We start from the raw sequence: 14,114 nt of genomic DNA on the forward strand, positions 1-14,114 counted from the left end.
TTGAGATTATTTCCAAGTAAAAGTTTTTTTTCTTTAAATTATGACCTTGAATCATGAGTAACATTTTAAATAATAGTCAATACACATCATTGTAAGGAAAGATGTGTGCAATACATTTTAGAAAGAACTTGACCTCAAAAACTTAAAACGTGAAATTTTGATGTTTAGAAGATTAATCTTTGGTTCACCTCACAATTCCTTTTTACAGACCTCTTCATTTTTCTAAAAATACTGAATGAATAAAATGTGACTGTGTAATGTTTTCTCATTGCTAACAGTTCTTACCAGAATGATATAAACAAATGATGCTTCTGTGCATCCAGATTGCCTATACATCTTGTCTTAATCCTCTCATGCCTCCACAAAAGTCTATTTCCACTTCACAGAAGAAGAAACTGAGACACATAAAAGCCAAGCCCATATATAAAAGCTAGATCTTGCCAAGTAGGGTGCAGCTCCACCAGGTCTTTCAAAGAGTTTAAGGGGTGCTTCCTTTTATGCAGATGAAAGATGTTTAAAGACAGCCTCTTCCACAGGTGAAAGACATCCCTGTTATTCTTTTTTTTTATTGAGGTCACGTTGGTTTATAATTATGTAAATTTCAAGTGTATATTATTATATTTTGACTTCTGTATAGACTGCATCCTATTCACCACCAAAAGTCTAGTTTCCATCTATCACCATACATACGTGCCTGTTTACTCCTTTCACCTGCATCCGCCCCCCCTGCCCACTTCCCCTCTGGTAACCATCAATCTGTTCTTCATATCCATGTGTGTGTTTGTTTGATTATTTTCCACATATGAGTGAAGTCATTTGGTAATTGTCTTTCTCCCTCTGACTTATTTTGCTTAGCATAATACCCTCAAGGTCCATCCATGTTGTTGCAAATGGCAAGATTTTGTCTTTTTTTATGGCTGAGCAGTATTCCATTGTGTATTTGTATACCACTTTTTCTTTAACCATTCATCCCTTGATGTCTTCCAAGTCTTGGCTATTGTGAATATTGCTGCAATAGACAAAAGGGGGCATATATCTTTTTTAATTACTGTTTTCATGTTCTTTGTATAAATACCCAGCAGTGGAATAGCTGAATCATATGATAGTTCTATTATTAATTTTTTGAGAAATCTCCATACTGCTTTCCATAGAGGTTGCACCAATTTACATTCCCACCAGCAGTGTATGAGGTTCCCTTTTCTCCACATCCTCTCCAACATTTGTTATTTCTTGTCTTTTTAATAATAGCCTTTCTGACGTGTGTGAGGTGATATCTCATTGTAGTTTTGATTTACATTTCCCTAATAATTAGTGATGTTGAACATCTTTTCATGTGTCTGTTGCCCATCTATATATCTTCTTTGGAAAAATGTCTGTTCATATCCTCTGTCCATTTTTTGATCAGGTTGTTCATTTTTTTATGTTGTTGAGCTGTATGAGTTCTTTATATATTTTAACCTTTTGTCAGATATATGATTTGCAAATATTGACTTCCAGTTGGTGGGTTGTCTTTTTCACTTTGTTGATGGTTTCCTTTGCCATGCAGAAGCTTTTTAGTTTGATCTACCCCCATTGGTTTATTTTTTCTTTTCTTTCCCTTGACCGAGGTGACATGATATTCAAAAAGATACTGCTAATACTGATTTCAAAAAGAATACTGCCTATGTTTTCTTCTAGGAGTTTATGATTTGAGGTCTTACTTTCAAGTCTTTAAACCATTTTGAGTTAATTTTTGTGTATGGTGTAAGATAATAGTCAACTTTCATTTTTTCGCATGTGGCTATCCAGTTTTCTCAACTTCATTTATTGAAGAGACTTTCCTTTCTTCATTGTATATTCTTGGTTCCTTTGTCAAAAATTAGCTGCCCATGGACATGTGGGTTTAGTTCTGGTCTCTCAATTCTGTTCCATGGATCTTTGTGTCTATCTGCCAGTACCATGCTGTTCTGATCACTATAGCTTTGTAGTATATTTTGAAATCAGGGAGTGTGGTACCTCCAGCTTTGTTCTTTTTTTCTCAGGGTTGCTTTGGCTATTTGGAGTCTTTTGTTGGTGCACATAAATTTTAGGATTCTTTGTTTTATTTCTGTGCAAAACGTCATTGGGATTCTGATTGGGATTGCAGTGAATCTGTAGATTGCTTTCAGTAATATGGACATTTTAACAATGTTTATTCTTCCAATCCATGAGCATGGACTATATTTCCATTTGTTTATATCTTTTTCAATTTCTTTCAATAATGTCTTATAGATTTCAGTGTATAGGACTTTCACCTCCTTCGTTAAATTTACCTAGGTATTATCCTTTTTTTTCTTTTTTTTTTTTGTGAGGAAGACCAGCCCTGAGCTAACATCCATTGCCAATCCTCCTCCTTTTGCTGAGGAAGATTGGCCCTGGGCTATCATCTGTGCCCATCTTCCTCTACTCTATATGGGACGCCGGCACAGCATGGCTTGATGAGCAATGCTTCGGTGCACTCCTGGATCCTAACCTGTGAACCCCGGGCCACCCCAGCAGAGCGTGTGCACTTAACTGCTATGCCACTGGGCAAGCCCTGGTATTTTATCCTTTTTGTTGTGATTGTAAATGGGATTGTATTCTTGATTTCTCTTTCTGCCAGTTTGTTGTTAGTGTATAGAAATGCAACCTATTTTTGCATGTCAATTTTGTATCCTGCAACTTTGCAGTATTTGTTAATTATTTCTAATAGATTTTTTGGTGTATTCTTTAGGGTTTTCTGTATATAAAATCATGTCACCCACAAATAGCGACAGTTTTACTTCTTCCTTTCCAGTTTGGATCACTGTTATTTCTTTTTCTTGCCTAGTTGCTCTGGCTAGGATTTCCAATGTTATGCTGAATAAAGGTGGTAAGAGCGGGCACCCTGGTCTTGTTCCTGTTCTTACAGGAACAGCTTTCAGTTTTTCCCTGTTGGGTATGATGTTGGCTGCAGGTTTGTCATATACGGTCTTTATTATGTTGAAGTATTTTCCTTCTATACCCATTATAATGAGAATTTTTATCATAAATGGATGTTGAATCTTGTCAAATGTTTTCTCTGCATCTATTGAGATGATCACATGACTTTTATTCTTCATTTTGTTTATATAGTGTATCCCATCAATTGATTTGCTGAAGTTGAACAATCCCTGTGTCCCTGGAATAAATCCCACTTGATCATGGTGTATGACCTTTTTAATTTACTGTCATATTTGATTTGCTAATATTCTGTTGAGGATTTTTGCATCCATGTTCATCAGTGGTAATGGCCTATAATTTTCCTATTTTGTGTGGTCCTTGTCTGGTTTTAGTATCAGGGTAATGTTGGCCTCATAGAACGAGTTAGGAAGCATCTCATCCTCTTCAATTTTTTGGAAGAGTTTGAGAAGAGTAAGTATTAAATCTTCTTTGAATGTTTGGTGGAATTCACCAGAGAAGCCGTCTGGTCCTGGACTTTTGGTTTTTGGGAGGTTTTTGATGACTGTTTCAATCTCTTTATTTGTGCTTGGCCTATTCAGATTCTCTATTTCTTCTTGCTTCCATTTTGGGAGGTTTTATGATTCTAAGAATTTATCCATTTCTTCTAGGTTATCCAATTTGTTGGCCTATAGCTTTTCATAGTAGTCTCTTATAATCCTTTGTATTTTTGTGGTATCTGTTGCAATTTTTCTTCCTTCATTCTGATTTTATTTATTTGAGACTTCTCTCTTTTTTTCTTAGTGAGTCTAGCTAAGGGTTTGTCAATTTTGTTTATCTTTTCCAAGAATCAGCTCTTAGTTTCATTGATCCTTTCTATTGTCTTTTTAGTCTCAATTTCATTTATTTCTGTGCTGATTTTTATCATTTCCTTTCTTCTGCTGACTTTGGGCTTCATTTGTTCTTCTTTTTCTAGTTCTTTAGGTATAATGTTAGCTTGTTTATTTGAGATTTTTCTTGTCTCTTGAGGTAGGCCTGTATTACTATACACTTCTCTCTTAGTATCACTTTTGCTGCATCCCATAAGTTTTGGCATGTTGTGTTTTCATTTTCATTTGTCTCCAGGTATTTCTTTATTTCTCCTTTGATTTCTTCACTTATTCAATAGTTGTTCAGTAGCATGTTGTTTAGTCTCCACATATTTGTGACTTTTCCACCTTTCTTCTTATAATTGATTTCTAGTGATACAGTGTAGTTGGAAAAGATGCTTGATATGATCTCAATCTTCTTAAATTTATTGAGGCTTGTTTCGTTTTCCCAACACATGGTCTATCTTTGAGAATGCTCCATGTGCACTTGAGAATATGTATTCTGCTACTTTTGGATGGAATGTTCTATATCTATCTATCTATTAAGTTCAGCTGGTCTAGTGTTTCATGTAAGGCTAATATTTTCTTGACTTTCTGTCTGGATGACATATCCATCGAAGTATGTGGGGTGTTAAAGTCCCCTACTGTTATTGAGTTGCTGTCAATTTCTCCCTTTAGGTCTGTTAATGGTTGTTTTATGTACTTTGGTTCTTCTATGTTAGATGCATATATATTAACAAATGTTATGTCTTCTTGGTGGAATGTCTCTTTTATCATTATATAATTTCCATCTTTGTCTCTGTTATCTCTTTTGGTTTGAAGTCTATTTTGTCTTATCTAAGTATAGCTGCAGTTGCTTTCTTTTGGTTACCATTTTCTTGGCATATTATCTTCCATCCCTTCACTCTGAGCCTATGTTTGTCTTTAGAGCTGAGCTTGGTCTCCTGGAGGAAGCGTATTGTTGGGTCTTGTTTATAATCCATCCAGCCATTCTGTCATTTGATTGGTGAACTCAATCTATTTACATTTAGAGCGATTGTTGATATATGAGGGCTTAGTACTGCCATTTTATCTTTTGTTTTCTGGTTGTTCTATATTCCTGTTGTTTCTTTTTCTTTGTATTTCTGTCTGCCATTTCAGTTTGGTGGTTTTCTGTGATGCTTTTCTCAGTTTCCCATTTATTTATATTTTGTGACTCTGCTCTGATTTTTTTGTTTTGTGGATACCATGAGGTTTATATAAAAGATCTCATGGATGAGACAGTCCTTTTTCTGCTGATGGCATCTTATCTCCATTAGCCTGTGCAGGCTCCATCTTTTTCCTCTTCCCTTTCTACATTTTTATTCTCACAAATTATCCTGTTTTGTGGTGTACATTTGTTACCAAATTGAGTTGATTATAGTTATTTTTGATGCTTTCCTTCTCTTTAGCCCTTATAATTATGTGCTTACTAACCTATTCTGATATAGAGTTGCAATTTTCTAATCTGTCTATTTATCACTTTGCTCAAAGCTTTGTAAAACTTTGCCTTTTTGATTCAGGAAGGATGGCTACTTTCAGCATTTCTTGTAAGGCAAGTCTAGCAGCGATGAACTTCCTCAGCTTTTGTTTGTCTGGGAAAGCCTTTATTTCTCCTTCATATCTGAAGGATAACTGCTAGATAGAATATTCTTGGTTGATAGTTTTTGTCTTTCAATATTTTGAATATATTACTCCACTCTCCCCTAGCCTGTAGCATTTCTGCTGAGAAATCTGCCGATAGCCCAATGGCAGTTCCTTTGTAAATTATTTTCTTCTCTCTGCTGCCCTTAATATTTTTTCTTTGTCATTGACTTATGACAGTTTTAATATAATGTGCCTTGGAGAAGGCTTTTTTGCATTGAGATAATGAAGAGTTCTATTAGCTTCATGTACTTGTATATTTAGTTCCTTTCTCAGGTTTGGGAAGTTCTCAGCTATTATTTCTTTGAATAAGCTCTGTGCTCCTTTCTCCCTCTTTCTCCTTCTAGGATACCCATTATCCCTATGTTACTTTTCCTAACTGAGTTGGATATTTCTCATAGAATTTCTTCATTTCTTAAAAATCTTAGTTTTCTCTTCTCTTCTACATGAATTATTTCTAGATTTCTATCTTCAAGCTTGCTATTTCCCTTTTCCATATTGTCTACTCTATTAACAATATTTATACTTTATTTTTCATCTGATTAATTGTGTTCTTCACCTCCAGAATTTTTGTTTGTTTTTGTTTTTTTTTAGAGTTTCAATCTCTGTGGTTAAGTATTCCTTCTGTTCATTAATTTTATTCCTGAACTCATTGAACTCTCTTTCTGAGTTTTTTTGTAACTCATTGAGTTTCTTTATGATAGCTATTTTCAATTCTCTGTCAGTTAGATCACAATCTTCTGTGACATCAAGTTGGGTCTTTGGAGAGTTGTCATTCTCTTTCTGTTCTACCATTTTACTGTAGTTCTTAATTTTGCCTGATGAGTTGATCCTCTGCCAGCACATTTCTGTTAGTAAACACCTTTTTTATTTGGATAAGGCTTCAGTTGCTTTGATGCTGGGCTGCTTTTGGTTGTATTTGAGAGCTGGCACTTTTTACCCTCCACTGCCTCTGCCAGTGGTGTCATCAGTGCTATTCTTGGGCTGCTTCTGCTTCTGAGGTTGCTGGTGCCTTGCTCCTTAAGATGTCACTGCAGTCACAGGTGTTGCCACTGAGGTCACCAGGCTACTAGCACTTCTGCTGCTTCCAAGGTCATCTGGGTCTCATGTTTCCCTGCTGTCTCTCTGTGGGCTTTCCATGGGCTCAGATGCTGCTGTTCCATGCATCACTTGTGCTGCTGCTCCCAGGTTATCTGGGGGTTCTGGCAGTACCACTGCCAGGGGTGCTGCGTTCACAGGTGTCACTGTGGCTGCTGGGGGTCCTGGGTCTTGTATGCAGCCCCCACTGCTGGTAGAGTCAGTGTTGGGGGTGCCACCACTGGGGGCTCCATCCCTGTCTTCTTGAACTTCCCAGAATGCTGCATCCTGCTCACAAGCTAGGCTGTTTCTTGTACACCTGATTACTAAGGTTATTTATCTTTTTATGTGAATGTTGGTTGTTTCTTTCTTTCAAGGAATTGGTCTGAATTCATGGGCATAGTGTTGTTCATAGTATTTCCTTATAATGTGGTTTAATGTCTATGGGATCCATAGTTATGTGTCCTCTTTTATTTCTGATAATGATAATTTTTGTCTGTTCTCTCTTCTTTTGCTCCTTAGTTGTCTGGTTAAAGATTGATCAATTTTACTGTTGTTTTGAAAGAATCAACTTTTGGTTTTGTTGTCTTTCTCTATTGTTTTCAATTTCACTGCTTATGCTCTAATTTTTTATTCCTTTTTTTCTGCTTACTTTGGATTTAACTTGCTCTTCTTTTTCTAACAGAAATGAATACACCATCTTTCTCATATTTACAAAATATTTCAAATTTGACTATAGGCTTAATTCAAAAGGAAATTTCAATAATATCCAAAGACTGAATCATGCACAGTAGTGGCAAAAGTATATATTCTCTATATCTAGAATATCTACAATATGGTAACACATAATGGTGGGGATAAAAAGAAAATCTTAAGGGAAATTCCTTATGAAGTCCCTCATAATTTTAAGATTAAATTTCTATCACAGACAATTTCTGCACTGTAATTCCTAGTACACTAGGCTCCTTAAAACATTTGTCCCATCTCACATTCAGGTCTAAATATTGCATTCTTCCTTCATACTTGCACCCTGGTTTTTCTTAAACATTTATCGTATAGCTTATCATTATCGTTCATATCAAGGCATATCTCACTTCTCAAGCTTTAGTGCCTATAACAATGACGGGAACATTTTGTTAAAACAGTTTATTTATGTTACCCAAGACTTGCTGAAATTGAGCCTGGAAAGCTCCACACTTCTTGGAAACATCAGGTGACTCTTACTCAGAAGGAAAAGCTAAGTAATATGAGTTATTTAAATTAGGTATAATTTACGTTGTTTACTATGTGTTAATGTTTTTCACACAAAACAATAGAACATCCCTGAGGGCATAATGGAATGGTTTCCGTATGTCTTATCGTGGAGTGAGTATTAAGGAAGACATATTATCAATTAAATCTCAAAATCGTTTAACATTTTGATTTCAAACATTTTCTGAATTTTTTTCCTTCCTTCCAAAAAAAAAGAAAAAGGAAACCTCCTGAAATGTGCTCAAGTGGCTATTTTCATATAAATTTAATTTAGTTTTCATGATATATTTATTACTAAAATTACTGTTACTAAAGAGGAACTATATCAGCATATTAGAAGGCATCATTTTATGATTAGGAATTACAGTGGAAAAGTGGGAATATCCCTCTGTCTCCTCAATTTAAAGAAGCTCCTTCTATATATCAGTAGCCACTCCAAAGAGCAATGCAGTAGCCAGAACTTTAATAAATACATAGAAGTTTGTGTAATTCTCTGGACTGTGAAATGTGGAACATACATGAGTAGGGAAGGTGGTGGAAGGAAACATGCAACAGGTTTTGTTTTTATGTCTAACTAGACCTACAATTCGAATATCAAAAAAAAAAAAAAAGAAAGAAAAAGAAAAGAAAATATAGTACCTGAACATAATAGGTTAGTTTAATAGATGGCAAATATCGTTGAATTGTAACACAGGAATTTATTTCTAACCAATTGAATTTATTTCACTTTTACTCCTTTAAGTGGTATCTTGTAAAAAGCTTTCTCAATTTTTGAATATTATTTGAATTAAATATTATTAAATGAACCCCATTTTGATCAGGTTTGTATCTGCTCTGACTTGGCATAATCAAAGGTTTCTTTTCCCTCATCTCCTCTCCCCAATTAGTAGAGAATAGATTGCATCAAATTTTAGTTGGTGATTGCTTTTGCAATTGCTTATTCCACTGATCTTAACCGATAGTGAGGCTCCCTATTTCGACCTGTTCAAATTGTTGCTCATTTGATAGGTACCATATAAAGAAATATAGGTAAATCCTTGTTACATTTGTATGAAATTTTATTTTCAAGCTAGTCTCTGTTCACTTATTTATTAACGCAAAGCTGGCCTTCCAGACATACCCAATAGGAGAATTCCTCTGATCTGGATCTGCGGCAGAGACCACGCCAACAAACGATCCATGTGGGTTTCCTTCAAGGATTTCAAATATGTAATATGGGAGGAGAAAAACAGGAGGTTCGTCATCATCTTCCACCTGGACCTTAAGGAAAGTGGTGGAGGCTTCAGTGTGATATTTCATGAGCTTCTCCTCAACATGGCGGTTTTTAACTTTTGCTCTAATACCGTAGTGGTTCTGCTGCTCAAAATCCACTTTCTACAAAGAAATGCAGTGTGCACAGAAGAAATGGCTTCAGTAACTCAAGAAATTACTTAGAAAAAAAGTTTCAATTGTTAAATTATCTCAGGTGCTTTTCCGTTAGGTTTTACTTTTTACGTACTGGGATCCCTCTGACACTATCATTAACCAGTGAATATCTGTGGGTATTTTATACTTTTCTGGGTATAAATATCTTATGGAATTGAGAATTAATTTCCTGTTATTTAAGATCTTTTCAAAAAGTTTGCCCTCTATTTGAAAAATCTTAAAAAAAAAAACTGTTCTACATATAATTCAAGAAGTTCTGTAACAACTAACTCTATCATCTCTAAACTCCTTTTCTCCCTAAACCATAAATCACAAGTTCTCATTTCAATTACTTAATGAAGCAAAAGCTAACTGGTGACACAAAATACTTGTATGTATTTCTCATTGGATTTTGCATTATTCTGCAAAGCAAATATTTTTAATATATCTACCTTTTTTAATATAACTATTCCTTCTTGGGTCTCATTGTTAGTAATGATGTCAAATGTTTGTGAATCATCTTCTTCAATGCTGTAATCCATTTCTGCATTCTCACCTATGTCATTATCATATGCCATGATTTTTCCTATAGAAGTCCCAATGGGTGCAGATTCAGAGACAGTCAATCGGTATAAACCTTTAAAAACAAAATTCAAGATATTTTGCATAAATAATTAACATAAGAAACTCCCAATTACAGTACCCTTTATTTATGGACTGTAGGAAAACCCATAGCCACCCTATACACAACTTACTTGTTCTAAATCTCTCTCTCTTTTTCTCTCTATATATAGAGAGTGTTGTGCATGTGTACTTTCTCCCCTTATTTTTGCAATCTGAACATTTCCTTAGTATCCTATTTGAGCATCTGTTATTGTCTCTGAAATATATCTTAGGGAGTCCTATCACCAGTACATATTATTTTCAAATATCTATTCATGTACATACCTTCTCAATATTCATGGATTTACTTTTTATTGTATCCTTCAGCCATTCCAAATTAAATTTGATGAAAAGAGTTTTTCAATTTCACTCAAGCATTCTCTGATATCTAAAGTTACCAATAAATGTAAGTTTAAATTAAAGATGGGAGCGACTGAAAGCAAACAGCTGAGTTCTAAGTATAATAGTTTGATTTTGAAACTCTGAGCCTAGATTGCATTAGCCATAATAGAAATGAAAAAGAAAGTTGGATCCACAAGAGCTGGTAAGTGGATGTAGTAAAAAAAACCATGTTGAATTTAGATGAACGCATTGTTTTGGTCATGAGAAAATAATGCCAGTTATATTTGAAATATACAGATAGAAATACAAATAACTGGGCTTTTTTTCTTTATTTTTCATAAGTAACACGTAAAACTGATAAAGAACTAGTCATTCGTATATTATTATTTATAATTTATGCTAAAATGTAGGAAATGGTATATGTTAATATTATAAGGAATGAAACTTACTAGAATTAGAAAAAGAGCACATATAATATAATTTCTCTTTAAAAAGATTCGCAATTTCCTTAGAAGCATATAGCAAGCCACCTCACAGACTGCCTTGTGTGATTTTGTTTTTTTTTTAACGGGAGAAATGTTACTTACAAGTTGCTAATATTTTACTGTTTTCAGGAAGTAACTATATAACTATGCTGCAGTGTTTCTTTCATTGTCGGAAAATTAAAAGAATTGTCTATTTGCACAAATTAAAAATTGCCAACAAGTTAGTCTGGAAGAAACAACGTCACTACTGTAAACCAGAAAGCAGATGCTTTAAACACTTCACTAAATCAACATTTAGTTTGTGCTGTTTGCCATACTCTCAAAAACTATTTTTTGAATACAAATGTTTCACAAGGTCTTGTCTAGAGGCTGGGGTATCACAAGAAACTGTGTGTAGAAAACTGCTTCCTTGGCTAGCGTGTATTCTTGAGGATGAAGCCGACAATAAATACAATACTGATAAGTACTAAGGTAGTGTTGTAGTGTTAAAATTTTCAGTAACCTGAAGAAAGTCCTCATTGTGGATGTGACTTATGGATAAGAACTGAAGTAAGGAAATGCACATCTGAGGAAGTAGAATCTCAGGAAGAGGAAAGAGCAAGCAAAAAATCCACAAAGCCAGAGTGTCAGGAGTGTTCTAAAACGGAGTGTAGGTCAATTGCCTGGTGTTGGTTGGCTTTCAGTGAGCAAAAGCGAGAACTCTAACGGGACAGGACGGATGACAGCAAATCACTTAGGACCATGTGTATTATACTAAGGCCCTTGACTTTTTCTCTCAGTAAGATGGTAAGACATTTAAGTGATATGATCTCACTTGCATTTTATTTTATTTTAATTTATTTTTTTAATTTTTTGTTTATTGCAGTGATGTTGGTTTATAACATTGTAAAAATTTCACGTGCACATCATTATACTTCTATTTCTGCATAGATTACATCATGTTCACCATCAAAATACTAATTACAACCCATCACCACACACATGTACCGAATTATCCCTTTCACCCTCCTCCCTCCCCACTTCCCCTCTGGTAACCACCAATCAAATCTCTGTCCCTATGTGTTTGTTTATTGTTGCTATTATCTACTACTTAATGAAGGAAATCATACGGTATTTGACCTTCTCCCTCTGACTTATTTCACTTTGCATTATACCCTCAATGTCCATCCATGTTGTCACAAATGGCTGGATTTCATCATTTCTTATGGCTGAGTAGTATTCCATTGTGTATATATACCACATCTTCTTTATCCATTCGTCCCTTGAAGGGCACTTAGGTTGCTTCCATGACTTGCATTTTAAAAAGATCACTAAAACTGTCTTGGAAATAGACTAAAACAGAACAATGGTGGAATCTGAGAAACTAGGTGAGATTCTATTGGGAAAATAGAGGCAAATTAAGAGGGTGGTATGATCCAAGGTGGGAGAATGGAGTTGGTAAGAAATGTTCAGATTACGGACATTTTTCAAGACAGGGCCAACAAGATCTGCAGAGGGTTGAATTTTGGATATAAGAGAAAGAACAGAGGGAAAGATGAATTCAAAACCTTTAAACAAAATGATTTTCTATATCAGGAAGGTTGTGTGTGTGTGTTTGCTCACAGAATATTGAGAATCTGGAACTAGCAGAAATTGTGCAGAACTGATTGTTGATTATGTCTGGACTAAAATTAAAAATTAGAATTGACCTGGATTTGTCCCAGTGCAATCTGAGTTGGATCATTTGAACTGAATTGAATTTGACATGAATGGGTGAGAATTTGGCCTGAACAAGATGAAGCCTGGATTTGTTAATAACTGAGATGGGAAAGTCTGTAGGACGAGGAGGTTTAAAGGAGGGGCAGGCAAGATCAGGAACTCAATTAAATGTATTTTAACTTTTAAATGTATGTGACGTATATAAATGAAGATATTGAGTAGAGAGGTGGATATACATGTGTGGAGTTCATGGGAGAGGTTCAGACTGGAGATATGTATTTCAAAGTTGTCAGCACAGAGTGGGTATTTAGAATAAGAACATCAAAGAGTTAGTGTAGAAGGAAAAAAGATGAGATCCAAAGTTTGATAGCAGAAATACTCCAATGAGAAGCAAAGAAGACTGAAATAAGTGAGCAGTGAGAAGAAGAAAAAGCAAATGAGAATGGCCCATTGAGTGTTTCAAGGAGGGAGTGCGCACTGTCAAATCCTGCTGAGAAATCAAACTATATTAGGACTGACAACTGATTGGACTTAGTTGCATAAAATTGATCAGTTTGATCAAGCAGCATGGATGAAATCTGATTGGAGTGGGTTCCAGAGTTTAAGGACCGTAATTGAGACCATTGAGTGTTGATAACACTTTTCAGAATTTTTTCTCTAAAGGGAAAGAAAAGAAAATGAAGCATGATTAGCTGGATATGGAAGTGAAGTCAAGAATGTGTTTATTTTCTTTTGTTTTTAAGATGAAAAACAACAGCAACATATTTGAATGCTAATAGTAATGAAATAGCAGAGAGGAAAATTTGTAACACAAGGGAGAGGGCAGGATTGTTTGAGGGACGCCTGTATTGGGAGGTCAGGGAATGTTGTGCACAAAGGAGGAGATGTGTATTGAATATTGAGATTGAGAGGAGGGCAATGGGATTTCAATGAGGGAAAGCAGTCTGAACTCAAGTAACGAGCCAGCACGCTTCTGTTTTGGAAGAATGGTCAATACACACATTTCCACATGATTGTGGTGTGGGAAGGGAATAGAGGAACCATTCTGAAAGATGAGGTAACTTTATGGTCCTAGAATCACGTTCACCCACACTCAAATTTGACCAAAGTTAGTAATCCTGTCATCTTTCATGAGGATTCTGGGTAACTAAGAAAATTTTAAAAAACTACTTTAAGTGTTCTAGCTTATATAAAGTTGATAAAAATCAAAAGAAACTGTGCGAGGCAACAGAAGTTTCGAGGACATTTTGTCTCAACAAGCTTCCTTGAGAGTTGTCCTGCCTTCTAAAACCTCCAACTTGCTGTTTCACTTGCATTGTAAATAAAACATAGACTAGATTTATTCAATGAATTCAGCCGCTATTTTTCTACATTTATTACATGTCAACCATTTTATACAGTTCTGGGTATGTCAAATTTAATTAGACATTCTCTTCTTGCCTTTAGGACATATTTAGGTTATAGAGATCATATACATAATACAGTTCACAACATTGAGATGATGATCACAAACCACTGCCTCGTAGCCTAAATTCTGTCCAAAGAGGAGCTGTTTTATTGGCTCACAAAGAAATGAGGAGACGTTGCTCAAAGGGTACAAAATTGTAATCATGCAGAATGAATAAGTTTTAGAAATCTAATTTACAGCATGCTGACTAAAGTTAATAATACTGTATAATATAATGGAAATTTGCTAAGAGAGTAGATCTCAGGTACTCTTACCACACACACACACACGCACACACAC

General features: G+C 35.2%; 1 protein-coding gene across 1 annotated transcript in view; it reads right to left on the reverse strand.

Annotated features, from left to right (window-relative positions):
* CDH19 (cadherin 19) overlaps positions 1-14,114 on the reverse strand; it is a 74,633-nt gene that overhangs the window by 36,747 nt on the left and 23,772 nt on the right. Inside the window, exons 5-6 of the mRNA XM_004422625.3 lie at positions 9,632-9,816; positions 8,896-9,149 (exon numbers count right to left, since the gene is read on the reverse strand). Of these exons, the coding sequence (XP_004422682.2) occupies positions 8,896-9,149; positions 9,632-9,816 (439 nt within the window). The remainder of the gene's footprint in view (positions 1-8,895; positions 9,150-9,631; positions 9,817-14,114) is intronic.

This window comes from Ceratotherium simum, chromosome 14, assembly GCF_057802395.1.
Source record: "Ceratotherium simum simum isolate JZ-2026a chromosome 14, ASM5780239v1, whole genome shotgun sequence".
Classification (NCBI taxonomy): domain Eukaryota; kingdom Metazoa; phylum Chordata; class Mammalia; order Perissodactyla; family Rhinocerotidae; genus Ceratotherium; species Ceratotherium simum.